The sequence below is a fragment of the Fusarium phalaenopsidis genome (assembly GCF_050370095.1).
Source record: "Fusarium phalaenopsidis strain FUZ10S chromosome Unknown contig_32276, whole genome shotgun sequence".
Lineage (NCBI taxonomy): Eukaryota > Fungi > Ascomycota > Sordariomycetes > Hypocreales > Nectriaceae > Fusarium > Fusarium phalaenopsidis.
The window spans coordinates 822,637-848,505 of record NW_028145418.1 but is presented as its reverse complement, the minus strand read 5'-3'; the positions used below and the strand labels follow the sequence as shown (position 1 = coordinate 848,505).

The 25,869-nt window shown below is 50.3% G+C and overlaps 9 protein-coding genes across 9 annotated transcripts; 3 read left to right on the top strand and 6 right to left on the bottom strand.

Moving 5' to 3' along the window:
* Positions 1 to 62: 62 nt before the first annotated feature.
* LRP88_00565 (fungal specific transcription factor domain-containing protein) lies at positions 63 to 2,165 on the top strand (the record flags this gene model as incomplete). Its single annotated transcript, XM_083237273.1, has 1 exon — positions 63 to 2,165. The coding sequence occupies one exon, from the start codon at positions 63 to 65 to the stop codon at positions 2,163 to 2,165; it is 2,103 nt and encodes a 700-aa protein (XP_083107164.1).
* Positions 2,166 to 2,241: 76 nt separating this feature from the next.
* On the bottom strand, positions 2,242 to 3,342 carry LRP88_00564 (chaperonin 10-like protein; the record flags this gene model as incomplete). The annotated part of the gene is made up of 1 exon (XM_083237272.1): positions 2,242 to 3,342. One exon carries the CDS (start codon positions 3,340 to 3,342, stop codon positions 2,242 to 2,244), a length of 1,101 nt encoding a protein of 366 aa, XP_083107163.1.
* Positions 3,343 to 6,054: 2,712 nt separating this feature from the next.
* On the bottom strand, positions 6,055 to 8,578 carry LRP88_00563 (uncharacterized protein; the record flags this gene model as incomplete). The annotated part of the gene is made up of 2 exons (XM_083237271.1): positions 6,055 to 6,072; positions 6,461 to 8,578. The coding sequence occupies 2 exons, from the start codon at positions 8,576 to 8,578 to the stop codon at positions 6,055 to 6,057; spliced, it is 2,136 nt and encodes a 711-aa protein (XP_083107162.1).
* A 991-nt stretch (positions 8,579 to 9,569) lies between these two features.
* On the bottom strand, positions 9,570 to 11,291 carry LRP88_00562 (general substrate transporter; the record flags this gene model as incomplete). The annotated part of the gene is made up of 4 exons (XM_083237270.1): positions 9,570 to 10,281; positions 10,339 to 10,700; positions 10,761 to 11,056; positions 11,111 to 11,291. 4 exons carry the CDS (start codon positions 11,289 to 11,291, stop codon positions 9,570 to 9,572), a joined length of 1,551 nt encoding a protein of 516 aa, XP_083107161.1.
* Positions 11,292 to 11,835: 544 nt separating this feature from the next.
* On the bottom strand, positions 11,836 to 12,406 carry LRP88_00561 (AhpD-like protein; the record flags this gene model as incomplete). The annotated part of the gene is made up of 3 exons (XM_083237269.1): positions 11,836 to 12,083; positions 12,137 to 12,198; positions 12,252 to 12,406. The coding sequence occupies 3 exons, from the start codon at positions 12,404 to 12,406 to the stop codon at positions 11,836 to 11,838; spliced, it is 465 nt and encodes a 154-aa protein (XP_083107160.1).
* Positions 12,407 to 12,820: 414 nt separating this feature from the next.
* LRP88_00560 (beta-lactamase-like protein) lies at positions 12,821 to 13,795 on the top strand (the record flags this gene model as incomplete). Its single annotated transcript, XM_083237268.1, has 1 exon — positions 12,821 to 13,795. The coding sequence occupies one exon, from the start codon at positions 12,821 to 12,823 to the stop codon at positions 13,793 to 13,795; it is 975 nt and encodes a 324-aa protein (XP_083107159.1).
* A 239-nt stretch (positions 13,796 to 14,034) lies between these two features.
* LRP88_00559 (NAD binding domain of 6-phosphogluconate dehydrogenase-domain-containing protein) lies at positions 14,035 to 15,289 on the bottom strand (the record flags this gene model as incomplete). Its single annotated transcript, XM_083237267.1, has 2 exons — positions 14,035 to 15,000; positions 15,050 to 15,289. 2 exons carry the CDS (start codon positions 15,287 to 15,289, stop codon positions 14,035 to 14,037), a joined length of 1,206 nt encoding a protein of 401 aa, XP_083107158.1.
* A 488-nt stretch (positions 15,290 to 15,777) lies between these two features.
* Positions 15,778 to 16,750, bottom strand: LRP88_00558 (uncharacterized protein; the record flags this gene model as incomplete). The annotated part of the gene is made up of 2 exons (XM_083237266.1): positions 15,778 to 16,135; positions 16,185 to 16,750. The coding sequence occupies 2 exons, from the start codon at positions 16,748 to 16,750 to the stop codon at positions 15,778 to 15,780; spliced, it is 924 nt and encodes a 307-aa protein (XP_083107157.1).
* Positions 16,751 to 22,566: 5,816 nt separating this feature from the next.
* Positions 22,567 to 24,490, top strand: LRP88_00557 (uncharacterized protein; the record flags this gene model as incomplete). The annotated part of the gene is made up of 6 exons (XM_083237265.1): positions 22,567 to 22,763; positions 22,835 to 23,075; positions 23,138 to 23,447; positions 23,506 to 24,042; positions 24,098 to 24,192; positions 24,248 to 24,490. 6 exons carry the CDS (start codon positions 22,567 to 22,569, stop codon positions 24,488 to 24,490), a joined length of 1,623 nt encoding a protein of 540 aa, XP_083107156.1.
* Between the last annotated feature and the right edge of the window lie 1,379 nt (positions 24,491 to 25,869).

Genomic DNA, 25,869 nt, shown 5'->3' with positions numbered 1-25,869 from the left:
CTCCGCCCCCGACTCTCGAACAAGTTGATACAGGAGGGGCCGTCCTCTTCCAAGGTCCCGGCATGGAGGGTGAACCAGAGGCAGGCTCTGAGAGACCAACCACCACGACCACTGACACGGCAGTTGGCCTAGAGCCTTTGGGCTTATCAGCTACCCCCAACTTCCTTGTAGGCGCAGCCGAGGGCTTGCAGGAGTTCGACTTCCTATGGGGCGACTTCCCCGCCGACGATCAACCTCTCCCGACAACCTTCTTCGATACCGACTTCTCCCTCGTTGATATCTCACATCAGTACGCAGCTCACCGGCCGGCTGTCGGCCCTTCAAGGGAGTGTACCGCAGATCTGGCTACGAATCCACCCATCGACCCGAGCCTCTCCCATGATGCAACACACACTCATCCCGTCGTGTCAAGACTCCCATCGCTCGAACCTCCAAGCCAGGAAGCACCCTCTAGGCTGGTCCCGTCCCAGACAACTACAAGCTACCAGCCATTCTCCGTTTCGGAGCAAGCACCAGCTGTCTGTCCCTGGCGGATATCACCCGATGAATATCAGGAGCTCTCACGACGGATAGGCCTATGGGTTACGGTCACCCCCCATCCTTTTACCCTGCCCTCGAGGCGCACGCTCTCCCGATACCTTGAGGGGTATTTCCGTGGCTTCCATGCGCACATGCCCATGCTCCACACGGCAACCCTCACTGCGACAGATCTGGGTCCAGAGCTGATCTTGTCTCTGGCCGCAGTCGGTGCTCTATATCGCTTCGAACATGCAAAAGGCGTGGAGTTGTATCGTGTTGCTAAAGCCCTCATTAACTGGCGGCTAGATCAGTTACACGAAGAGACAATCTCACGCCTTACCAGCACTTCGCCCGGATATGCAGGTTTCGCACTCGTTGCTGGTGACTCGCAGCATGACCGGCCATCTCCGATACTGTCCCATGGACATCAGGGCATCCGCTTGCTACAAGGACTGCTGGTCCTCATGGCGATAACATCCTGGGGCGAAAAGGCACTTGTTCGAGACGCCCTGTCCATGGCCAGCCAGGTAGCAACATTGGTACGCGAGTTTGGCATCAGTAACCCCGAAGATTCCTCAACAAGGGAGACGTCTTGGGAGGACTGGATACTCTCAGAGGAGAGACGGCGCACTCTCTTTGTGGCATACGTCCAGTTCGGTCTCCAGTGTACCGCCTTCAACGTCCCTCCAATGATTTTGAACCAGGAAGTCCGTCTCAATCTTTCAGCGTCTGCCGCAGAATGGGAAGCCCAGACAGCGGTTGAGTGGTCCAACTTCTACAACAATGCTCCTTGGCCTCCCAGGTCATTTCAGGAGACACTTGAGCAACTCCTCTCTGGAACACCAGTTCACCACGAAGGGTCCATCTCTGCTTTTGGCAACTACGCCCTTATTCACGGCCTGTTCTTACAAATCTTCTATGCTCGCAATGCCCTGGGTCCATCAGTAGACTCCAGAGGCTCGCTAAGTGAAGAGTTCATCAAGAAGATGGAGGCAGCGCTCCGAGCCTGGCAGGAATCCTGGGAAGCAACCCACGAATCAACTCTAGATCCATCGTCTCCGAAGGGTCCGTTAGGATTCAACTCGACAGCTCTTCTCCGCCTCGTCTATATTCGCCTGAACGCACATACGGGACCTTTTCGACAGCTCTTTGCGCGGGACCCCGTGATAATTGCACGTGGATTCACCGATGGAAAGATCACTGTCTGCAACAGGTCACCGCATCTCGATAGGGCCATTTTGCAGTGCATCCACGCACTAAGCATCCCAGTCCGCGTTGGTATTGCCTTTGTTGCCCGCACCTTGACTCTCAACTGGAGCTTCCAACACGCTCTTTCTAACCTTGAATGTGCTTTTTTACTTACTAGATGGCTCCGTGGACTTGCCTTTGCTGTTGAGAAGTGCGGCTTGGCTGATTTGCGGCCGGACGAGCAGAAACTGCTCAACATGGTTGTCACTCTCGTCAACGAGACTGAGTTGGCCGATTCATTGGATGGCGCCCAGGATCACGCCAGTCGGATACGGAAGTTGGCGGCCTCTGTTGCTCGGCTTTGGGCCGAGACATTCAAGGGCTTCCAGGTCTTTGAGATTGTATATGTAGTTGGTCAGAGCCTGTCTATTGTGGCGGACACTCTTGAGAGAGAGTAAACAGAGTACATGCACGGACACATGCAGTTTATAGTAGAAGATGAATATGATTGATGAGCGTTATTAGCTAGCTATTTCACTCGAGTGTCATATCAATGACAAGTTTGCCCCCTTCTCCCTGGTGAGATTGCTCTCCGAGCTCGTTGAGTTGGTCAAAGGGAAATGTCTTGACCCGAACCTGAACCTGATGCTTGACCACAAAGTCCAGCATCTCTCGCAACTGGTGATTTCTTCCGACTAAGCTTCCAACCACGGCAATGTCGCGGAACACAAGGTCATGTGCGCTGACTGACAACTTGTCCTTGGGGAAGCTGACAACGACCATGGTCCCGTGATTCCGAAGGAGCTTCATGCCCATGTCGAATGCTCTTTGAGATTCTGGAAGGAGGATAACGGCGTCCAACCCGACCTCCGTGGGCGCAATGCCGGCTGTGGAGCAGCCCATCGATTTCATGGTCTCTGGGTCCTCGCTCCGGGCATCGGATATATGCACCCTCTTTCCCGCTTCACCAAGGTCGGCCTTGACCTGCTGGACAAGCTGGAGGGCCTGGTCTGCAGCGTCAATGGCGAGAACATCTTTGCCAAGGTATGCCGCAAATTGCACTCCAATGTGGCCCAATCCGCCACCCGCACCAAGGATGCCAACTCGCTGCGCTCTTCTCACTTTTTCATGTTGAAGAGCGCTCCAGATGGTAAGGCCGGCGCACATCAGCGGTGCAGCCTGCGTTGCGTGCAGACTTTCAGGGAGGGGAGCGATCTGCCGGCTGTCCACCAGGCAGTACTCCTGGAACCCTCCATCTCTTGTCAGACCCAGGTTTCCAGCTTGGGGGCAGTAAGGCGAGTACCCCATCTCGTCCTGCCCGGGGTGCGTACATTCGTAGCAAGAGCCGCAAGGATGGTACGCCCGGCCTGGCACTCCCACCCTCTGGCCTACAGCGACACCCCGGACTTCAGGGCCGACCGCTACCACCTCCCCAGCAAACTCATGACATCCGATCCGGGGCAGGTCCTGAGACAAGAGCCCTGCAGCGAATACGGCATCTGTGTGGCAGTATGAGGCTGCGAGGACCTTGATGAGCAGGTCAGGCCCTTTGAGGTTTTTGGGGCGTGGGATCTGCTTCCACATGTATGGTTCGCCGAAGCGCTCAACTACCGCTGCAGTCTGGGTTTCTGGCATCTTGATTGGTGTCGGGCGTGGTTGGAGATCAACAGACCGGAAAAGATATTGAAAGGACCCTGGTCAATCGTCACTAGGTTTTGTCTGGTGCAATGACTTAGGTTTAATTCTTATCATTGAACCGTGAATATAAGTGGGCTCAGCCACAGCAGGATGAATGAGGGACGATATTGGAGGCTTTAAAAGCTGGAGAAGAAAAGATTCGTAAGCAAGTAAATAAAATTAACGTACATGATAAGCGAGCGTCGCAGACAAGTGAGCGTCGCACTTAGATTTTAACCTATAAAGCATATTTTAAAAAATTCTCAAAAAACTAATTTAGTCTTAAAATAGCTATAATTTAAAGGTTTAATTAATAATATAATTAGCTATTATTTAAATTTTTCTTATATTTTTTAAAATATTCTTAATAAGCTAGTTTTTAAAAAACCTATTTATATTATATAATTAGTGATTTATATATAAAGGAATTTTATTAAAATTCTATAAAAAATATAATATAGTTTCCTTACTAATTAAATAATAATAAATATTTTTTTTAGATTTTTATATATTTTATAGCGCGTTTTAGAAAAATAGAAATTAGCTATTTATTACTATACAGTATGGTGCGACGCTCGCTTGACTGCGACGCTCGCTTATCACATACGTTAGCGCCAGTTCTAGAAGATTACATATTAGTCACATAGCAGTTCCTTCGTGAATTAAGAAAGGGGTCTTAGAAGTTAATTAAGGGAGAGTTAAATAATAGTATATTTAATAGTGGTAAAACTATTAGAATTAAGGCTAATTATCCTTATCTATCAGTATTAACATACATGATAAGCATGTGCACCAAACAAGTATGTGCACCACTTTTCCTATACCCATAAGATAGAAGCCGCAATAAAAACATCACAAACCATTTAATCAATTAAAACTACTCACTATACTCTTCCCTAGATATCTTAATCACTACCTAATAGGTCCTTGCATTATAGCCGGGCTTGCCGCAGACACCACAACGCCAAACACCCGGTCGCGCCGACCTTCCTTAACCACTACTTCTCGACGATTCGGCCACTACCTACGCATTAACATCCATTTGATCAATTACTTGCCGTCCTTCCTCTACCGTCATTACCCCTCTTTTCTATAGTCGGGTCCTTTTTGCCCTCCGGCGCCAGCTTAGTATCTCATTCGCCTATTCAAGGTCTTTGACCTAAGCCTCAAGTAAGGCAACCTTATGCATAACTATCTTTATTCCCTTAGAAGAAGACCATATAACTTCTAGAATTAACTCTGGGGAGCTACTTTTATGCGTTCTAACTCGTCTCTCGAGGTAATCTGACTGAGATTAAGCCTTAAGCACGGTCTTTGGGGTCTTTGAAACCCAAGGGGTCAATGGTTTAGCCACCTCCTCAGGCGGTGTTGGAGTCCGTAGCTACATATCAAGCTTCGAGACCATACTTTCCGCGTCAAGAGGAATAAGCCTGGCCCCTCTGAAGGCTAATTTGATATTTTTTTATATTATGGTGGCCTAAAATGCGGCGTAGAAGGCTAGAAAGAACTTAGTCTTTGAAACGTAGGTTATAGAGCATCTGATTAGATGCTTAATTTCTTAACCGTAAGCGTTCTTAAGCACGCTGAAGCACCCGATGTCAAGGGGCTAAAGCAGATAAGATAAATGAGGTGGCATATAAAGCGTGATAATATTATTATCCTAGTAAAACCTCTTAAAATCAATAGAATAATAACTTTCATAGCTATTAAGGATCAAGAGATAATAAGAACTAATTAATCGATTAGTTATATACCGGTCAAAGTGCTTTAGCTACTCTAGACTAGTCTCATTATTGGTCTAGCTATTTTAGGTCGTCGCAATAGCCTAATCGCCTGGGAGGTTGCTTTCTCAGTACTAGTTGGCGAGGTGATATTGGCCCGCGCCGATGATAAACGGCGGGATCGCCTAGCCTTCCGCATTGATCGCTTAAATAACTATAATCCATTCCCGGTTTCTAGGCTGCACTGATTTTAGCTTTCCATGCCTATCTATGCCTATGATAACTATTCCGCTTTGAATTATACCTATTATAAAGCTAGTCTCATTAAAGTTATAGATATCTTCTAATTAGATACTATACTTCGCGATTATATTCGCTATAACTATAAACTAATTATAAATAATAGTTAGATCTTCGCATTTAGCTCTTTAGTAGTTATATTTCTAAAAAAAAACGCGTCTTAAGCTCTAGGTATCGTCTAATAAAGTTATGAGCCCAGCGCTTGCCGACGGGTAGCGCGTCGCGGTCGGCGAGCAATTAATTAGCTATTTCTTTAATACTACGTAGTCGCGGGGGAAATCCTCGCGAATCTAGGTCGAGAATGAACTAAATAATGATCTATTCCTCTAGATTAGATAGTTTGCGTGATTTAGGAATCCAATCGCGTCGAGATTGAATGCCATTGTGCCGGCGACGTAAGGCCCAATAGTTAACTTGGTATAGCCTAGCAGCGCCTCGGAGACTTAAATTTGGGTTATTTTGGAGAGCTTGAAGCGCAAGAAGGACTTGACGTTCAGAATAGAGTTGAGGCATGATTTTTGGTTGATAATTAATTGATCAAATGGCATTGGTGATAATTGAGGGATTTTTGGTGCACATACTTGTTTGGTGCACATGCTTATCATGTACGTTATATAATATTTATATTTATTAGATACTATTTATACCTCTAAAGAAAGAACCTAGGCTAAAGTAGATTAGTAGTGCATTTCAGGCTCGGGTTAGCACCTATCTGCAGCGGCCTTGGGAAACACGCGATCATCACATAACGTATAGTTATATATCCAGCGCACTTGAAAATTACTCCTAGACTAATCAACGTAAACGTCTCAAAATATTAATCGCACTAGACAGAAAAATAACAGAAGAACAACCGATCAATCTACAGTGTTATACAAACAAGGAAATACTAGTCCCGAATCTCGCCGTGATTTATCTTCCATGATAAGCAATGGAGGCAGTGCCACCAAGTCCCTGTTGTAACAATCAACTTGACCTCGATTGCTTGGAGGGCTTGTGGGAAGTGATGCCCTTTGTCTTGCCTGTGTCTCCATCTCGAGCGTCCTCACCGGTACCATCTTATCCGCGGCGCGACACTCAAACAGAGCGACGTCATCAAATGCATCACTCTCCTCCTCGTCTAGTTGTTCGCCGCGCCGACGATGTGACGCAAACCGCAACGGTGTCCGTAAAGGCTTGACCTTGCGTACAAAGTCCCGTCTCCTGGAGTGATACCTCTCGGACCTGGCGCTCCAGAAATCCTTGGCCATCTCGGCCAGCTCCTCAGTTCGGGCGGTCGCGAGGCCGGCTGGGCTGACATCGAGGCCGGCCTTCCACCTGCCCGGGACATAATGGAAGCTGGGGCTGCAGACCATAGCCCTGATGTGGTTCCGAATTCTGGTATCGAGCAAGCCCCCCCAGCCAGGCAGCGTATGGTCAATCAAGCCAATATCCCTAGCTTCGTATGGTGATAGGGGTAGCATATCTCGCAAGAGGCGCTTCGAACCCGCGGCGCCGCATCTCCCTAGGTAACTCAAGGAGTGGTATTCGGACCCGTGGAGACCCAGAGCTCGGTATGCCGGATTGAGCACCGTCTCAGAGCCTGCAATCACTACATCGCATGCTGTCGCCATGGCCACTCCTCCTGCGGCACAGTTGCCCCGAATTGCGGCAACGGTCATGATGTTCCGCCTCGGAAAGCCGTCAAGGAGTACATGAATCACATCATCAATACGATTGATGTTCCGCCATGATTCAGCAGCAGGGTCCTCACTCGCCTCGATGACGTTTAGCGCGATGCCGTTGCTAAAGTACGAGCTGCCACCCATGAGGACGACGGCATTCAGAGGGTTTCCATCCGTATGGGTAGAAGAGACGAATTCGAGAGCCTCGATAAGTCGAGAGCATTGATCGGTGCTCATGGCGCCGTTGTAAAACTCAAAGTACACGAGGGCAACGCGACGGGCGTGGGGGTATGAGTATGTCGCAAAGTCAACCCAAATCTCTTGGTGTGTTGAATACCTCGCCTTGGTCCAATCGGTTGTGAGATGCGATTTGAGAGTCCTGGTCAGAGTGGCATCGTCCAGAAGGCCAAGAGCGCGCAAGCCCGATACGGCAGGGACTTTAGGCCATAGCATCGGATCGACCTTGCGCTTCACTCGCCTCACATGACTAATCCAGATGCCGAGGCCATCACAGGTGGCAATGCAGACAGCGCCGTCCTTGCATGCCATGATGCGACCCGCAGCGATTCCTTCAGCCAGCCCCGGGCCTTCCTCGATGGTGCCACCGTAGACATATAGGCTTATCCCACCGAAAAGTTTGGTGAGGCAGCCTGGCTGCGAGTCAGCTGACCGGATCCTCCGTGAGATGGCGCGGGCGTTGTCGGAGCCGATATTAAAGTCGCGATGGCTGGCCTTTAGAAGAGGTCGGCGATGCGTTGCGCCACCGAGGAAGGGAAGATGCTGTGTAACAGATGCAACACTATATGATGGTTCTGCTAGGAGCTTGGGGGAGATGCCATTCCCACAGGCTATCGAAATCGCGTCTGTCAACGAGTATGACGGCAACATTGGAAGCCCTTGATGCAACATGGCTGACAGATGGTTCCTCTCAAGTCCAGCCGGGGGTGGCGGCGTGCATGTATCATATGGCGTGGGCCACCTTGCTGCCGTCACGATGCGGTCCAGGGCAGCCAAGGTGGCCTTGATGGCAGCACGAGTGATGGGGCCACGATACAGAGTCGACTTGGTGACGCCAGGTGCATCGATATCCAATTCAAACTGCTCGAATGCCCAGACTGGGCCGGCATCGAACTCTGTGGTGGCTTGCAGGACCGTCACGCCCCAATGGGAGCGGCCTGTCGGGCTCCAGATCCGTCTTTCGAGGAGTTGGCCAGAGTCCGAGATCGAACCGTCGTCGCCCATAAGGACCCAGTCTATTGCACTTGGGCCGGAATCCCCTGGAGGCCCGGGATGTACAATGAGGGTAAGGTAGTTGGTATGAACCTCATCGGGGACGCGAGCGGTCAAGAAGGGACAGATGATGAGGTCGGGCTGGGCGAGCGCCGCGGCCTCGATCATGGCCGAATCGGAGACGGCATACTCAATAGTGACCGAGTGCGTCTGACGCAAGGCCAGGAAGAGTTTCTGAGAGAGAGAGTTGTGCGCTGTGCAAAGAAAGAGGATCTTCATGGTTGTTGTAGAGTCAGAGGAAGAAGACTGACGGGAAGGGCGACGAATTGTCCTCGCCCACTCGCGGGGCACTGGAGACAGCTCGCCATGATGTACTGATGACATTTCTTGGTGCTACCGGAGATTTCTGCTCTAGCATCAAAAAGCAATGCCTAAGCGTCCATAGACTTGGATGCGAGGGCATCTGTCCGGTGTTAAAAAGCAACCCAATACTCCCGCGCCAAGACAGGGGGTGTGGTCTGTTCGACATATTCTCGACTGGTCACATTGCTCGCACGGGCTGTAATTTTTGTTTTCTTTTTGCCATTCGGTGACGAACCGATAAAGGTTGCGATATCAGGCCATGGCGCCGTGAGGCTTCGCCTGATGGGCACGCAATTTTATGTCAGCTCTCCCTGGTCGACCAAGTCCCGACGAGGAACGGCTGCACGGGCCTCTGAACCTACTGAGCCAAAACCCTGCAATCGGTTCAGCTTCAAGTGACAGCGGCCAATGGCAGGTAATCGCTAGCCGAGAGGGTGATAGTGGCGGTTGAGCACAATTGCCTGAGCACTACGCCGCCTAGGAATAATGACGTGGCTGAAAAATTATCTGTCAAAGGGGTAGTGACTCCACGAGGCCCATCTCCTCTTATCGCCTAGTGAGTTAATCAAGCGTCGGGGTTGACCAACTCGCCCACGAGAATGCAAGTCACTAATTTGTCGATCCAAGTGACTCGCCAATGTTACGCTTGATTCATCCGTTTTATTATACTCCCCATGTGTTATCTCTTCTCATAGCACTCGCGACGTATGACTGGTGATGTATGAGTTGAACAAAGCACATCAGCGAAGGCGTGCGCCAACTCGGTAACTAGATTACGTCTTATAACAATTTGCAGAAGTCCCCTGTTTGCCGTCCACCTCCTCAAGAAAATCAGGTCGAACTGTTGACAAGATCCCCTTCCCCCGCCTTCATCCCCATCTGCCCTTCAGTTACAATGCTCCACCAACTAGGCAACCTCGGTATGCTCAGAATAAACATTCTTGTGGCCCGCCTCTCCCTTTTCAACTCCTCCCTGCATAGTAGATCCCTCACTCGACTTGTTCGCCGATTCGTTGTTCTCGTTCACGGCCGCCTCGTCGCCAAAAAGAACCGCAATATCCTCGAGAGACAGTCCCGCGGTTTCGGGGAAGTATCGCTGCATGATGAAAGCACCAATCCAGGGAAGGATGATGAAGACAAGGTAGTACTTCCAACCGACGTTCTCAAATGCGGTGGGGGCGGTCTGTGTGTAGATCAGAGTCATGATAAACAGACCAGCCACACTGAATCCAACTCCCTGGGCACGGATCGAGGTAGGAAAGATCTCAGCACAGTAGACATAAGACGATGCATCCATGGTGCCTCCGTAGAAGAAGACAAAGAGGTAGAGAAAGAAGACGCCAAAGCCGTTGCCGATCTTGTTGGTGGTTCCGACAAACTCAGCGACCATCGCAGTGAAGCCGCAGAGAGACAGGGAACAGCCGATGAGACCGACGACCATGATTCTGATGCGTCCAAAGCGGTCCAAGATCAAACTATTGACCCAGTTCATAAATGCGGCCAGGGAGTTGTAGCATGCGTAGAGCATAAGAGCGATCGAGCCCCGCAGGCCGAGACCATCGTAGAGGAGGATCTGGTAGTTGTTGACGACCAGAACGCCAGTTGACTGAGCGATGCATCTTTAGAGGCATTCGGTTAGTGCAAGTCCTGTTACAACAGAGTGGGAGGTTACTTACTGGACAAAGAAGCCATAGAGGAGTCTCTTGCGGTACGAAGCTCGGGAGAAGGCCTCAGTCCAACCGGTGGCTGCATTCTCCAGCCTCTCGATCTCAAGCTGGTTTCTGATCTGGTGAAGCTCATTCTCGGCGAAAGAGCGACCCTCGGGGTGGTTCTCGGAACTAGGATGCAGCTTCTCGAGAACCTTTTGGGCTTCCGAGACCCTATCAACCTTGCACAACCATCGTGGGGATTCTGGCATCCAAGGAGAGCCGGCCAAAAGAAGCAAAGGGGCAATGATCTGGAATGCGAGACAGAGACGCCATTGGAGGGCGTCTTTGGTGATAAAGAAACATCCATAGCCAATCCATCCAGCCATAGCCTAGGTAGTAAAGGCTGATTAGCTTCATCTCAATGACACACCCAACAGGCATCAACTTACATATCCCACAACAACCAGAAATCCATGAGATCCAACCATGCGCCCTCGGACCTTGGCAGGAGAAATTTCGGATTGATAAATTGGAACAGCAACGTCAATCATGCCAACTCCGATGCCATTGATGAAACGGCCAACAAGGAGCATCCCAATATGAACGGATGCGGCCTGCAAGACCGCCGACACCAGGCAGATGGCACAAGTTAGCTGGATAGCAAGACGTCGGCCACATTGATCCAACAGCCAGGGGACGAGGCCGCAGCCGATGACACCACCACCTGCAAAGAGGGCATTGTTGGCTGTGGAGGAAAGTTAGCCCACGTCCTCTCGTGTCTTCAGTAGTCGAGACTCACCACCAATGATCTGGTTACTTTTGCTGGCACCAGGGCCGCTGGTGACGAGATTGAAGTAGTTGAGAAACGAAGATAGGCCCAGCACAGAGCCACTGATGGCTGAGTTGAAGCCATAGGTGAAAGATCCCAGGGCAACAAAGAAGATGATGAGAAAGTTATACCTCGTGCTGGTGCCCGACATGATGGCAGTAGAGGTCTGGAGAAGCAGATCTGTGTGTAAGGAGACATGTACGGCCATGGAGAGAGTTTATATACCGGGGATCACGATGAATGTCCAACATGGCAATGCGGCAGTGACCCATGAACCCATTTGCACCATCCCTGATTCTCGGTCCACGGACTAGGCTGTGTGCCCGTGGGGGAGAAAATATGCGGAGTAGATCTGGGGTATGGGGTCGAGATGGACTGGGTGAGGGCGTCTTGGAGCTGATTGAGTCATGGCTAGCCGCGAACTGAGGGTCTGGAACAGGAGGGTCGAGCCGTTAGCGCGGCTGTGACATCCAAACTCTCGCATAATGAATACATGGAGAATTCTTGGCAAGCTGGAGAGTCAAAATGCCCCAGGGACACACCAGCGAACGAACTGGGGATTAAGCAAACACAACTTGGCCGCACTGGTTGCTTTCAGTGGCGAATTTTAACATGGCATCCATGTTGATGAAGTGTTACACGTAGGTTATTCTTCTACTGTGGCAACAAGCAGCCATTCCTTCTAGCCAGGTACTTTACGCAGACTTTTCGAGGAATGGCGACACCTCGGCCAGCTCCCTCTTGTGTTCTCCCTTCTCAATCATATCATTAATCGTTTTCTGGGCAACCTTGAAAGCCTCAACGCCAGCTGGCACGCCGCAATAGATAGTAGCATGGAGAATGGCCTCGCGGACCTCAATCTCGGTGAGACCGTTGTTCAGGGCGCCACGAACATGAACACCCAGTTCTGGCCAGCTCTTCAGTGCAATCAACATGCCAATGTCTAGAGTCCACTGGGTTAGACCAGTCACCCAGTGAGGAGGCAGAATTACGTACTCAGCAAACTGCGTTGCTTGCGCTCGAGGCCTGGGCGAGACCAAATATTGCCCCAACACCACCTTGACGGGACGAGTTAGACGAAGCCGCCAGATGCGGAGAAGACTATACTCACTCGGTCACAAGCTGCTGGCCAGGGTAAGCGAACTCGCTCTTGCCATTCTCGAGAGCGGCGTTGACGTAGACGTCTCCAACTACCTCACGACGGTTTTGGAGGCCGAGATCGAACATCTCGGTGTGGAGGTTGTCGAACTTCTTTTCAGTGGACATTTTGACAAATATCTCTCGATTTTACCGAGGGTATTCAATGATTGTCTTTGGGATGCGTTCTTCACATCACTGATCGATCAATGCACGGACATACAGTCGTACCTTTATGTTGCTTAAAATGCCGTCAACGACCGTAGGTCTTTCTCCTCCAGGAGCTCGGGGTAAAAATGTGTGACAACTTTCAGTGGTCCTGTCGCGTGAGAAACAAGAGGGGGGGATAACGCCATCCAGCGGGCGATCATTTGGGGTAAATATGAGGTCCGTCGAAGCAGCCCCTATTCGGCTTCTTCTGGAGCTCAGCATTTACAAAGGCCGCCGGGTTCGTTATTTAGAAACAGAGAGCATATCGATGTAGCCACTGTCGCTTCATTATTCCCTTGGCTCTGCTTCTGCATCTTGTCGCAGATACTCATCATGTCGTTCGTCTCGGTTCACGCCCTCCAGGCAGGATACCTGACTTTGCCAGAACGTTTCTTTGTCACGCCCCTGGAAGATACCTCGGCACGGACAACGGTCCCCTCTCTTTCGTTCTTGATCCAGCATACGGACCAACAGTCGGGAAAAGTCACCAGGATCGTATTCGATCTCGGCATCCGGCGGAAGCTCCAGGACTATGCCGCGCCCATATTCAAGCATGCCCAGACCCGGCAACCACTTTCCGGAGACCCAGACACCCTGAAGTCCCTCTCGGATGGTGGTCTAGGACCTGACGATATCGACATCGTCATGTTCAGCCATCTGCACTGGGACCATGTCGGAACGCCTTCTGACTACCCCAACTCAACATATGTTATCGGGCCAGGTGCAGCAAAGCTCATCAACGGGAAGCGAGAGACCACTGCGGGAAGTCATAATCACTTCGAGGAGGGCATGCTAGACATGAAGAGGACCATAGAGCTACCGTCAACAGGTCTACCAGCAACCCCTCCGCCGCTGGAGGAACAGACGATCTTGACAACCCATAGCGAGCGGTTGGCCGGCTACTTCTCTCGGCCTTGGCACCGCAAGGGCCACTTCGAAGCCGCTATGGACATCTTTGGTGACGGAAGTGTCCATGTTGTCTCCGCGCCGGGGCACATTGACGGCCACATCAACCTCTTATGTCGACTGGAGAGTGGCAAGCACGTCTATCTTGCTGGAGATTCATGTCATGATCGGCGACTCTTGACTGGAGTGAAGGACGTGGCGACTTGGAACGACGCGGCTTACCCGGGGGTAGTCTGTTGTATCCATCAGGATAAGACTCAAGCCGAGAAGACTCTTCGTGTAATCAGAGAGACGATTCGAGATCCTGGGGATATGAAGGAAGTCGAGGTTGTTTTCGCACACGATAGAGCCTGGGGAAAGCAAGCGAAGAGTGAAGGTCGGTTCTTTCCAGGTGCTCTCTGATGCGCTCGGAGTAGAGGGTGCGCAAACTAGATTACAGTGTAGATTACAAGTAGCCATAAATGTCAAGTCGCCAGACCCCAGTTCTAATGGGCATGTTTCGATACTTGAACCTCAATGGATGAAGATATTCCATGCCTCGTTATCAATATTACGGTCGTTTCTTGCTGCCCTTTATGGGTTGATGAACAGTCACCCACGGGGGTGCGAAAATTTATGAGCAATCAAGTCTCCATTTTTACCTAGCACTCCTTCTTCCCATTAACCTTATTTGAACTCGGCACCGGCAACTCCTGTCCTTCGTCCTCCGAGAACAGCCGGTAAATACTCCTAAAGTCCTTTCCGCGGCACTTGTCGCTTTGCACAGCACAATCATACATGCTCCTCACTACCGGTGCCAACATGCTCTTCGCGCCAAGCTGCTCGCTGAGCTCCATAGACATCTGGAGAACGCCGTGGCAGAGCTCGGTAGAGAAACCACCCTCAAAGTCGGTGGCCGAGGACGCCACAGACGAGACTCCTTTCACGGGGTTCTGTTCCCGGCTGTTCCGCGACATTCCCGTAGAGCTGTTGATGACTCCTGCAAGAAGAACGGGGTCCAGGCCGTACAGTCGACCCATGTTCATGCCTTCGCAGACTCCAATCATGTTGATGGCGGAGAGGTAGTTGTTGATAAGCTTGGTAGCCAGCCCAGCACCGGAGCCACCACAGTGAAATATGTTTTCCGGCTTGCCCATCTTATCGAGAATGGGCTTGATTGTGTCAAAGACCTCTGTGGTACTGCCCACCATGAAGGTTAGGGTGCCTTCGCAGACTCCAATCATGTTGATGGCGGAGAGGTAGTTGTTGATAAGCTTGGTAGCCAGCCCAGCACCGGAGCCACCACAGTGAAATATGTTTTCCGGCTTGCCCATCTTATCGAGAATGGGCTTGATTGTGTCAAAGACCTCTGTGGTACTGCCCACCATGAAGGTTAGGGTGCCTCCGTTGGCGCCGCCTTGTCCTCCCGATACAGGAGCGTCGGCAAATACTCCATGGCCAGACTTTTCCACTGCGGCGGCCACTTCCTGTGAAGTTTTGACGTCAATGGTAGAGCAGTCGATGAAGGTCTTTGCCCCGGAAGAAGCCATCGAGAGAAGACCATTCTTTGGGTTTGTAAAGACTTGAAGAACATGCTCTCCGTGAGGCAGCATTGTAATAATCACATCCTGGAGACGTATTAGACCAGGTCATATTGCATTCTGCATCATCACTCACACTGCTTTGAACCACCTTGAGCGGACTGTCGCAGACCTGGATCTTGCCAGGCGTTGAGGATACGAACTCATCCAGTCGAGCTTTGTTGATCTCGCAAACGTTGAGCACAGACTCGGCCGGAATCTTGGCCCTCAGATTCTTGGCCATGCCCCATCCCATAATCCCGAGCCCGATAAAGCCGAAAGATTTAGTGTCGATGCCATTTGGGCTGCCGCTCGGCGCGTGGTGTTGATCCGTCATGACGAAGGTGCGTCGAGAAACAACGAGGTAAGTTTCCGAGTAACCAAATTATTACACTTCATATATGTTGGCAGACTTTTATGATCTCTTGACAGTCTTGATGAGCATTTTCGGCAAAGCAATCGAGAGACCGAGCCGTCTTGTTGGAGTGAAAAGACGGCCCAATTTCTACCCCAGTATATACCCACTTGACCAGTGTGGAGGAGAAAATACTCCCATCGGGAGCGATTCCTGGCCCTTCCACTCTGACTAATCATGTCATGATGAGCAAGTGAAGGGGACCCGTCACATGCTAGAAGAGCATCACTTTTATCAGGGCGTTTCGGACGATCAATATGATAAAGGGCTTTGGAACTAAAGCTTTACAATTATCTTTAGGTCAAGCAATATAAACCATGTTAAATAGTTAAACAGGTATACAAGGCTATTAGTTTGGGTATTAATGTTCCTAGCAACAGTCGACCGCCATTGTTCTTGTCTCTCCCATCCTAATCTCCTCCCACATTCTGAGAACAAACTGGTTGAACTGGCAAAATCACGATGGAGTCCAAGTTCACCGAGAAGGAAGGCTCTGAGGTGCAGTATACACCAAGCTGAATAGTCAGTGTCGAGGATATCGCGGTGAATGTGAAGGACGGGCCCTCGACAAAGTAGTCATTGGGGCTTGGTATGGGGTCATCCTGCTGGTCTGCACCGGTAACGTCGACATGGAAATAGCAGCCGTCTGGTGTGTTACCATATGGAGTCCACCACTGATAAGTCAACTTGTACTCGAGACCAAGAGTAAAGCCTGTGATAGTCTGCTCGGCAAATTGCAGGTCGTTTGCTTCCTGGAGTGTGAGGGCGCTACATTGTTTGTTAGTCAGGTATCGTGCTTGAGAGATTTGAGACGTACAGGTCCCAGTTGCCATCCGAGTTGCCTGATAGGACCCTGCCAGCTCCCGAACTGAAATGCCATGGTTCGTCTCCGTTTTCGAAGGATGGGTTTTGAACAAAGTTTGTGGGCTCAACACAAGCCGAAGTTGTGGACGAAGAAGCCTCGGCAGTGGTCGAGGAGGTCTGGACGGTGGTAGAACTCTCAGCAGTCGTCGAAGAGGCTTCAGCAGTTGTCGAAGTCTCAGCAGTGGTTGAAGTGACTTCGATTGTAGTGGAGGATGTCTCAATTGAGGAAGTCTCGGCGGTGGTCGAGGTCTCAGCAGTCGTCAAGGAGAGTTCGGTAGTCGAGGCGTCGGTGGAAGTGGACTCTGCCAAGGTCGACGATTCGGTAGTCGTGGCCGTCGCTGTAGCAGTGGTCGATGATTCGCCCGAAGTCGAGGCAGTGGTTTCAGTCGAAGCAGATACAGTAGAAGTGGACAAAGGAGTGGACGACGAGGCCCCAGAGCTGGGACGACAAGGGCTGGCGTTGACCGAGCCACTGACGGCCAGAGCCGTGACGGCAATGAAGACCTTGGAGAAGATCATTGCAAACGGCGGACACTAGGGGCAAGTCTAGGAGTTGGATGAAGAGAATGGTGAGAGTCTACATGGATCGGGACCAAACCGATTTAAACAATATCAGTGCCAGGGATCATAGAATCATTTCCAAAATGAACATCCACTTGCGTGCGTGGCATGGCCGTTAATTGCTTAGATCTAGCCGTCTCCATTCAATAGTTTGTCGTTGGCATCCACTTCTGGCCAGGGTTCGACGGGCAAGATCAGCGACACATACTCACATTAACAAACACAATAGGCCCATGGCTTCAGCATCTTATCATTCGTTAGTATATCAAGCATAGTACGGGAGAAATTTCACAGAGCGCCCCGAACGGGACCGTAGATTTATCTTCATTTTTTGTTCCTGGTGGCATCACCGTTGTGTCTTTTTATATCCATACCTCGGGGCCAAATTCCGTGGATCCATAGTGGCGTTCAATAGCGGCGATAGCGCCAACTGTGAAACAATAGCTCCCTGTCAGCCACGCTCCCACGGAATAGGGCCGGTGATACCGATGTGATTCAAGCCTAGAAAGTGAGAGGGCAGCTATTGTGGTTGTAGAAAAGAAGCCCAGGCGACTAAAGACATTGATTAGTCTTATAAAGGTCGCTGTTATGTGTTAGTGAGTTATTACTCAATGTTTTACAGTATTTGGGACATTGTTTACTCTGTCCATTGAGAACACGAATAATATCAAGCTGCAGCAGTCAAACACGGTCCTGCAGAATACGAAGGTTTGAAGAATCAAGGCTCAAACACCAACTGTATATCAATGTCTGCTACCCTTGTTACATTTTGTTGCTATCAATGACGTCTCCGTCGGTCATAATATGCCGCCCGATGTATCTACCTGCTCTCCTACGTTTACCGCACACCGCTAGCTCCGCCCAGATTAGAGACGATCGCCAGTTGACTGACAGCCAGTGCTTCATGTTTGCATGTAACCTACCCCAGGCTGGTAATGTCGCAAGGCACGACCGCCTGGACTATTGGCGAATATGTCAGTACTTCTCAACAGTGGCAGGGATTACTATCTTAAGTCCTCAGGGCATGGCCCAGTTGTGCAAAGGAGCGACCAAGGCCCAAAATGCCTTGCAGGATTGGTCTCTGCCACTACTGCTGGAGGATTAATGACGGCCATCTGTCAGCAGGAATGCAACGAGGATCGCACGAGTAGAGTGAGACAGCCTGAAAACTCGACAACTCATTGGATATGACTGGACGCCTGCACACCACATCAGCCTCAAGCCGCAGCCTGCTCAGCCCCAACCTGATGATCAATAGGCCGATTGATGACACTGTCCTGCCTGCCTTCTGCAGGCACTCCGGCCACGTTGAACTATCGCTAAATGCCAAAGCGTCTTAGCCAGCAGCTCACTTCTGTTCATCTAAATAATTATTCGGCATCCGACGGCGCTTGTGCCAGAATCCCCAGTCCACACAAAATGAACCCTCTTGACCTGCTCCTCCTACGAAATGGCAGCGAGGCTCGCCTCCGCGCAGGGAGTAGCCACGCCATATCAACCAGCATCAACGAAATGATGGATCAGATCCCCGAAAACAACCCCAAGCCTGGCCAGATAGGTACAAAGCTTTTCCATATAACATGTTTCCCAACTCATGCTAACGAAGGGCGCGTCGCAGGTACAAGTCAGCATGCTTGCAACATGTGCATCGAGATGATCAAGCGCCTGAGTTCATTGCCTTCTTATACTCAACTTCCATCCAGCATAAATACTATCGGGAAGCCTTCTCCCGCTTCAGATTGCACCATCCACCCAAAACTACTCAGGGACTTCTTTCCAAAAAGGTCTCGCCTGACCTGCGAGATAGTTGCTGACAATGATGAGCCTGGACTTTGCATCATCTTTGATCCGCGCTTCGCCTACAAATTCCACTTCAATTTGGTCAAACAGTCGGCAGGTGGAAACAACATCGGAAACGGACGCGTCAATAACCCTTCTTGGATTGACTCAACTATTCTTCGTCAGTGGAATGACAAGTGTTGCACAACGCACGACTCCAAATGTGGGCAGACACTGGCCTCTGAAAGACTACCTGCTTCTCGTGCCGTATGGCTTGTTGACACCCACAAGTACTGCTTGGTTCCCGTGCAGACGAGTACCAATATGTTGCTTTGAGCTACATATGGGGCACCAAGAAGATGTTGATGACAGAGCGGAGCAACTTGACCGAGCTTCAGAAGGAACAGGCTCTTTCTACAGGCCCGCTGGCTCAGCAAGTCGCTCGCACTATTCGCGACTCGATCGAGCTCGTCAAGCTGCTTGGCGAAAGATATTTGTGGGTTGATGCACTATGCATTGTCCAAGACGATGGGGCATCCAAGCACCACCAGATCACCAACATGTCGTCGATCTATGCGGCTGCCAAACTGACGATAATTTCTGCCCAAGCAGCCGATGCTTGGCACGGCCTGCAAGGCCTTGAGAATATCTCGGAACCTCGCTCCCTCCATATACGAAACGTGTCCGCAGGCGGCTATCGTTTCGTGGAGAGGCTAGAGTATACCACCGGCCTAATGCCATGGTGTCGACGAGGCTGGACCTTTCAAGAAGCGTTGTTTTCTCCCAGACGCCTCATTTTCAGTAACGACTCCGTCCAGTGGAGCTGCGGTACTGTGGTCTGGACTGAGGACTTAGACTACGATCACAAGCCAAGGCTCCTGGGGTCTGGGTGGGGGGTAATAGGTGAAGAGGTGTTGAATACTACCTTTCCAGACATCACAGGGCTGAATCAGCTTGTGGAAACTTATGGGACCCGACAGTTCACCTTTGCAGAGGACACATTGAGCGCATTTGCCGGATTCTCGACCGCTGTCAGCAATATCTTTCTGGGAGGCTTCATCCAAGGCCTTCCAATCATGTTTCTCGATGCCGCGCTTCTATGGAAGTCGAATCCTCATACCCAATGGCCTCAGCCCGGTTCTGCCAACAAGATCTACCGAAAAGTCCCTTCAAAAGCGCAAGGGGAGTGCCCACCGACCTGGTCATGGGCTGGCTGGGCCACAGAGGTGGACTATTCGTCTTGGATCGGAGCAAGCGATTACATTCGATACAGCAAAACTATGCGCTTCTACTCCGACGGTTGCCGGACAGAGCCCCTGGTGCAATGGTACGCTCAAGACAAGAAGGAATCTGAGCCAAAGCTCATACCCTATCAGAATGAGGGGTTCAAATATAGATAGCGTTTCCTGAACAAGGGGGAGGGCGATCTATCACCTGGCTGGACGAAATTGGAAAGCGACAGGTCTACGGTCAAAGACGATAAGCACTTCCGCCCTTGGAAACCCCGAGAGGAAACGCCGGCCTTCTACTATGTGCATGAGGATGCTCCGGAGACTGAGTTTTGGTATCCCATTCCCATAATCAAATTGAGCCAAACCTCGAACGATTTTCAATGGGGAAGGTACCTGTCCTGTCGGACACAGAAGGGCTTGTTCTAGGAGAACCAGACGCTAGGATTCTCGAATGGGAACACAATTACCCTTCCACTTCTCCCAGGAAATTTACAGATGACCCTATTCCTATATATCTGAAAGATCAGAACGGGTTGTTTGCTGGTTATCTCACCTTGCACGCGGCTCCAAGTTCTTCAACCATAGATGCGGAGGACGAGGAGAGCGAGCCGACTGGGGCAATGTATACACGCGGGTCGTGCTTACTGGATCGTCGCCAGCTCAAGAGCCGAGCAAGAAACGTGAAGAATTATGACAGCATCACCACCAGACCAACACGCAAAGAAGCATTTCAGGTTGTCGCAATTTCGAAAGGGCATGCCTTCTCTAGCCCCGGGGAAGACTACGACTTTGTCAATATCCTCTGGGTTGAATGGGTTGATGGGATAGCGTATCGCAAGGGACTGGGACGTATCTTTCAACATGTTTGGGAAAGGCAGCCTCTTGAAGACACCGAACTCATTCTGGGATGAGCCACAGTCTATGTTACATGAACTCGGACTTATTGAGACCGCGATATTATGTTCCAGGGAGTATTGCTTCTGACAGAATGGTGGGAGATAAACTACTTATATTTTGACGTCGCTATCCATTTTACAGCAGCAAATGGCCAAGCCTCGTTAGTCTTTTTTTAAACCTTTCGCAAGTATCAAGGTCAAAACTGGGTGGAAACAACCGTCTTGATGGGGTTGCCATTGATTTGAGAAATGAGGCTATCATGAGATCCTCTTTAGGCACGTACGACAAAACCACGATGGTTCGTGGCTTACATAAGCTTGCACGTGCCATCACTTGAGCGCCACCACAATTGGACTGGGTCACGGAATAGAGCCTTGAGAACAAACAGAGAACGCTTCTCGGTTAAGAGTCACAGCACTACCCACATAGGCAATAGCTCTAGGACTTGAAAAAATTGCAGGCTCAGGGATAAATTGATATTTTACATGATTGTAAGTTTAACGTTCACTGGCAAGATCTCTATAATACCAACGCCCCTTGTCCCTTATGAAGTGATATAGGGTAGGGTTCTGCCAGTGCTTTTGATCCAAATAAGCTGGAAGACGCGATCCTCAAATGAGTTGGCATGATAAATTAGTCGTTGAAGTCAATGCTCGTGTGATCTAATGGGCTCCCGCGATCATGGAACATGGACCTATCTTTGTGATTCTGTAAGGTGATGTGCAACCTGTGTTGAGGATCAATGCAGTCTACCGTGATTTGCATGGGGCCTATCTGTCTTTACACCTGACTCCTCGATCCACTGATTTCTCTGACGGTCCTATGCGATCGCGTCTCGACCAAACTATCAACTAATGGGCTCACCACCTAATCCCACACATATGAGGAGAATGCCGAGACAGAAGAAAGGCTAAAGGTGATGAAGAGACTCTAGCAATTTATTTCTGGAAATGTCACTGCTCAACGACGGCATCACGACTTGGCAGAGCAGTCGTGTAGTGCCGGTGCTGCTAATGCCAGGCACCACACCATGGCAGGCTTTGACGACGCGCCGGGGATTCAAGAGGCTCCTGTGACCGGTTGTGCGGATCTACGTCGGCTAGCTGAAAAGTTCTCCAACTGGCCTGATCTGATGGTGTGACCCCGGCATCTTCCAACCATGTACGAGGTACGTAAACAAAACAGGTTACGCGTAACTCCGTATTTCCCCAGGTCATGTGTCTTGATCTGGGGTTAGCATTGCATGTGACACTATTCCTCTTTAAGAACTGGCGGCTAATTTGGCTCTCCGGATAAAATCGAGAGTGAGCCGCCCTGATGGGCCCGGGAACCTGTATTGGCCTCGGTATCTTGTCCAGGAACGACGACCTGAACGGTCAGAGCTTGGAGAAGCGGTGATCCGGGGATTGCGTTACATAGTAGGGTGATAAACGCGGGGAAAGGAACGGTTAAGCTCTGAGACTACCGCGTCAACTTTGTCAATTTCGACGCGTTGACCGTGTTAGTTTCTCCGGACAACCAATTAGATTCGTGATACTGACCGGAGAATACCCCATGATTGGGTCCATCTGGGGATGGTCTATTTCTCCGGCCTCACAAACAGAACAATAGCTTGAGCCCGGAGAAACTCCCATCCCCACATCAATGGTCTCGATCCAGACAGTCGGTAGTGACAGCCGCCTGATCCATCAACAATGGTGTCAGGAACCGATGAACTTCTTCCATGGTTGTATAAGAAGATTGAGTCTTGGACTCTGCCTTGAGGTCTGATTCCAGGTTCAACCCAGGCTCATACCCAATCACAATTGGATTCAATTCCCTTTGACCTGTCTTATCAATCTTTGTCCCTTGACGCGTTGGAACAGCATGGACAACCACTGCGACAAGTCCAGCGTCGCCAATGCTGACGAGCTCAACCACATCGACGATGTCCCCCAGAATGAAAAGGCCAACGATGAGATAACGCCAATTACCTCGGCCTTTGCGGGCTTGACGCGTGCCCAGGCCGTGAGGAAGTTCTGGCGCCTTTACGCCACCGGCCTCATGGTATCTGTCGGCGCAATGTACGGCAGTCTTACTTCTTTGGCCTCTGTTACTTGCAAAGTCCAATGAATGACTAACGGTTCCCATACAGGTACTCCGGCTACGGTCACTCCGTTATCGGAAGTATCATTGCCAACGAAGGCTTCATCGAACAATTCGCTACCGTGACCGATCCCGAGACTGGTGCCCCAGCTCTCAGCTCGACCCACGTCTCGCTGTGGCAGGCTATGAACTTTGCGTCGCAGATTATTATCCAGTTGATCGCTCCGATTACGGCCGATCGGTTCGGTCGCAAGTTCAACATGTGGGCTTTGACTGTGTTCCTCGCCCTAGTACGATACACCCTCTCCTCTCGTGTCGTCACCAGCCAGATACTTACGTTTGAGATCTTCAGTCTATCGTTCTCGCCCTTGTTGCAAAGAGTTGGGAGCTCATTCTTTGTTCTCGACTGGTTGGTGGTTTTGCCTCGGGTCTTCTGAGCTCCTCCATCATGATCTACCTGTCAGAAACTGCTCTGCCCCAGTTCCGTGGTGCTCTCCTCGGTGGTTTCTCACTCTTCTTTGCTATCGGTCAGCTCTTCCTAGCCATTGGTCTTAAGATTCTCAAGGACACTACCCCCCTCAAGTTCCGCAACATCTTTTTCTCCGAGTTTGTCTTCTGTGGTCTCTGGCTTATCCCCATGCTCTATCTCCCAGAGTCGCCAGGTGCGTACAAAATATCGATGGGCCCTCGCACAATTTGCAACGGCTAACTTGTTACCAGTCTGGTACGCTATGCACGATAGACCTGAAGATGCTAAGAAGGCCTTGCGAAGACTTATCGGCAACGTCGAAGGCTACGACTTTGACCACGAATACGCCGTCATCAAGTACGAAACCGATAAGTCGATCGAACTCCAAAAATCGCATGCCGACAACCAATGGCGAGCATTCTTCACTTGGTTGAACATCAAGAGAGCCATCATTGCGACATTGCCATTTACCTTCCAGAACTTTGTCGGCGCGCCTCTGTTCTTCAACTACGCGACATACTTTTTCGCCCTTGCTAAGCTCGACGACCCTTTCCTCGGTAACCTGATCATTCAACTCGTCCTGGTAGCAGGTATTATCGCCTCGTTTTATCTCGTTGATACGGCTGGTCGTCGTACACTCGTCATCTATGGTGGAATCGTGATGGGTGCCCTCTGCTTCATCGTTGGTGGTCTTGGTTTCCTCGAGGCCAATTCGGCCACAGGTGCTGCCTTGGTTACCCTCTGCGCCCTCTGGGCTTTCATCTATGCCGTTTCACTTGCTCCAATTGGTATGTTTTGGTGTTACCTGATGCCCAGAAACACTTGCTGATCTATTTATGATAGGCTGGATTAGTTTGGTCGAAGTCTCGAGTTCCCTCTTCCGCGCCAAGTCGACTGCTTTCGCCTCTATTATTCAGTCTGCTAGTGGTGTCCTGTTTGTAAGTCTCGGCCATCCTTGCACTATCCTTGGATTCTTCCTAATCTTTCTTTTAGAACTATACGGTGCCGCTCATGTTGTCTAACCAAAATGCCGGTTGGGGTCAGAAGATTAGTCTCTTCTTCGGTGGCATCACGGTTGTTTATCTCGTTCCCACGATCCTCCTATTCCCCGAGACCAAGGGGAGAACATATGAGGAGCTGGATGAGCTCTTTGAGCGAGGTGTGCCTGCTTGGAAGTTTGCTACCACTGAGACTGCTCACCAGAGAAGTGTTCAGCTCCGCTTGGGTAAGCACTAAACTACAGAACCCTATATATAGGCAAGAGATCATTACGCTCGGTGAAGTGGCTTAATGATGGAGGGGCGGAATATATCACAATGCTTGTATAGTATTAGGTTTAATACTACACCAGATTAGCAAACGGGGCTGGCATTAACATCGAGTCCAGCATGTCTTACCTCGCCAGGAACTGACAAGGTCTTTCATCGTCAACACACACACACACTACTCGGAAATAGCACGATAAACTGGATCGAAACTTTGGATAAGGGCTTATGATGCTGTAAGATTGTCGCCATCTTTGTCTGAGTCTGCTCCACCGTGAACTCACCACTTGGCTTCCTGAAACACCAGCCCTCCGTCAGGAATTTTCTGACCAACACTCACACCTTGCTCGGGCTCGCATGAGTGGCCCAAGAATGATGCCAAACAACGCCAGCTGAAAATCGATTATAAGAAGTTTGAGGCGAACAATTAGAATTCCTACGAGCAACGGCATAAGCGCTTTTGCCACAAACAACCCGAATCATGTCGATCGCACGCCAACAAGCCTATCTGAATAGTATCAGTGTGAAACCAGACATTTCAAGGCCACAGTGACTGGAACGTTCTTAAACCCGGATGTCAGCTCTCCCACCAAAGAAAAGAGCTGGTGGACGACCGTTGGCTTCTACCAAGAGATGCTACGAAATCTCGACTCTTGCCTGTTTCGACTCTGCAAGGATACCGGCTGATGGAACAATGCAGCAAGGAGGTGGTCCAAGAGAGACATTAATTGAATTAGGCTGAGACTGAGGAATTGGATCCCATTCCCTTATCCATAAGGGATCAATCAGTACTGATATGATAGAGGCAGTCGAGGCACAGTCCGACTGGGCTCTTCCAAGATAACAGCAACGCGTTCCCTCGTCATGCAATTCGCCATAAACAGAGTCACTGAACCTGTCGATTATCTCACGTCGACTTGCTGCCTTGCATCGTCGAAATTGCACAACCCTACGGTGTAGAAATAAGCTTATTCTCACGAGCCTTATGCTTAATGTATACTTTTCTCAAGGGAGACGTGAGACATTAAGTCGAGGGGAACGCTGTTCTAACCATGTAAGGGAGGGGATAAGCAACATTAGCTCATATCGCTAACTGGGTCGGAACGCAAGGGAGGCCACAATATGGCAAGGGAGTCTTTTGGATTGCAAAGGGGCAGATTGGAACGCGATTTTAGTACGGAGCAAAATCTGCTATCGCGCTGCTCATAGGAGAGATATCGGGCATCTGGGTACATGGCGCTTTGCCTCTCGGTGATCTAGTCAGCCACGATGGCAAAAGCCTCGGTTTTAACACGATACTGGCTTCCAAATAACCGATGCCGCCATACCACAGGATTATCAGGGGGATCA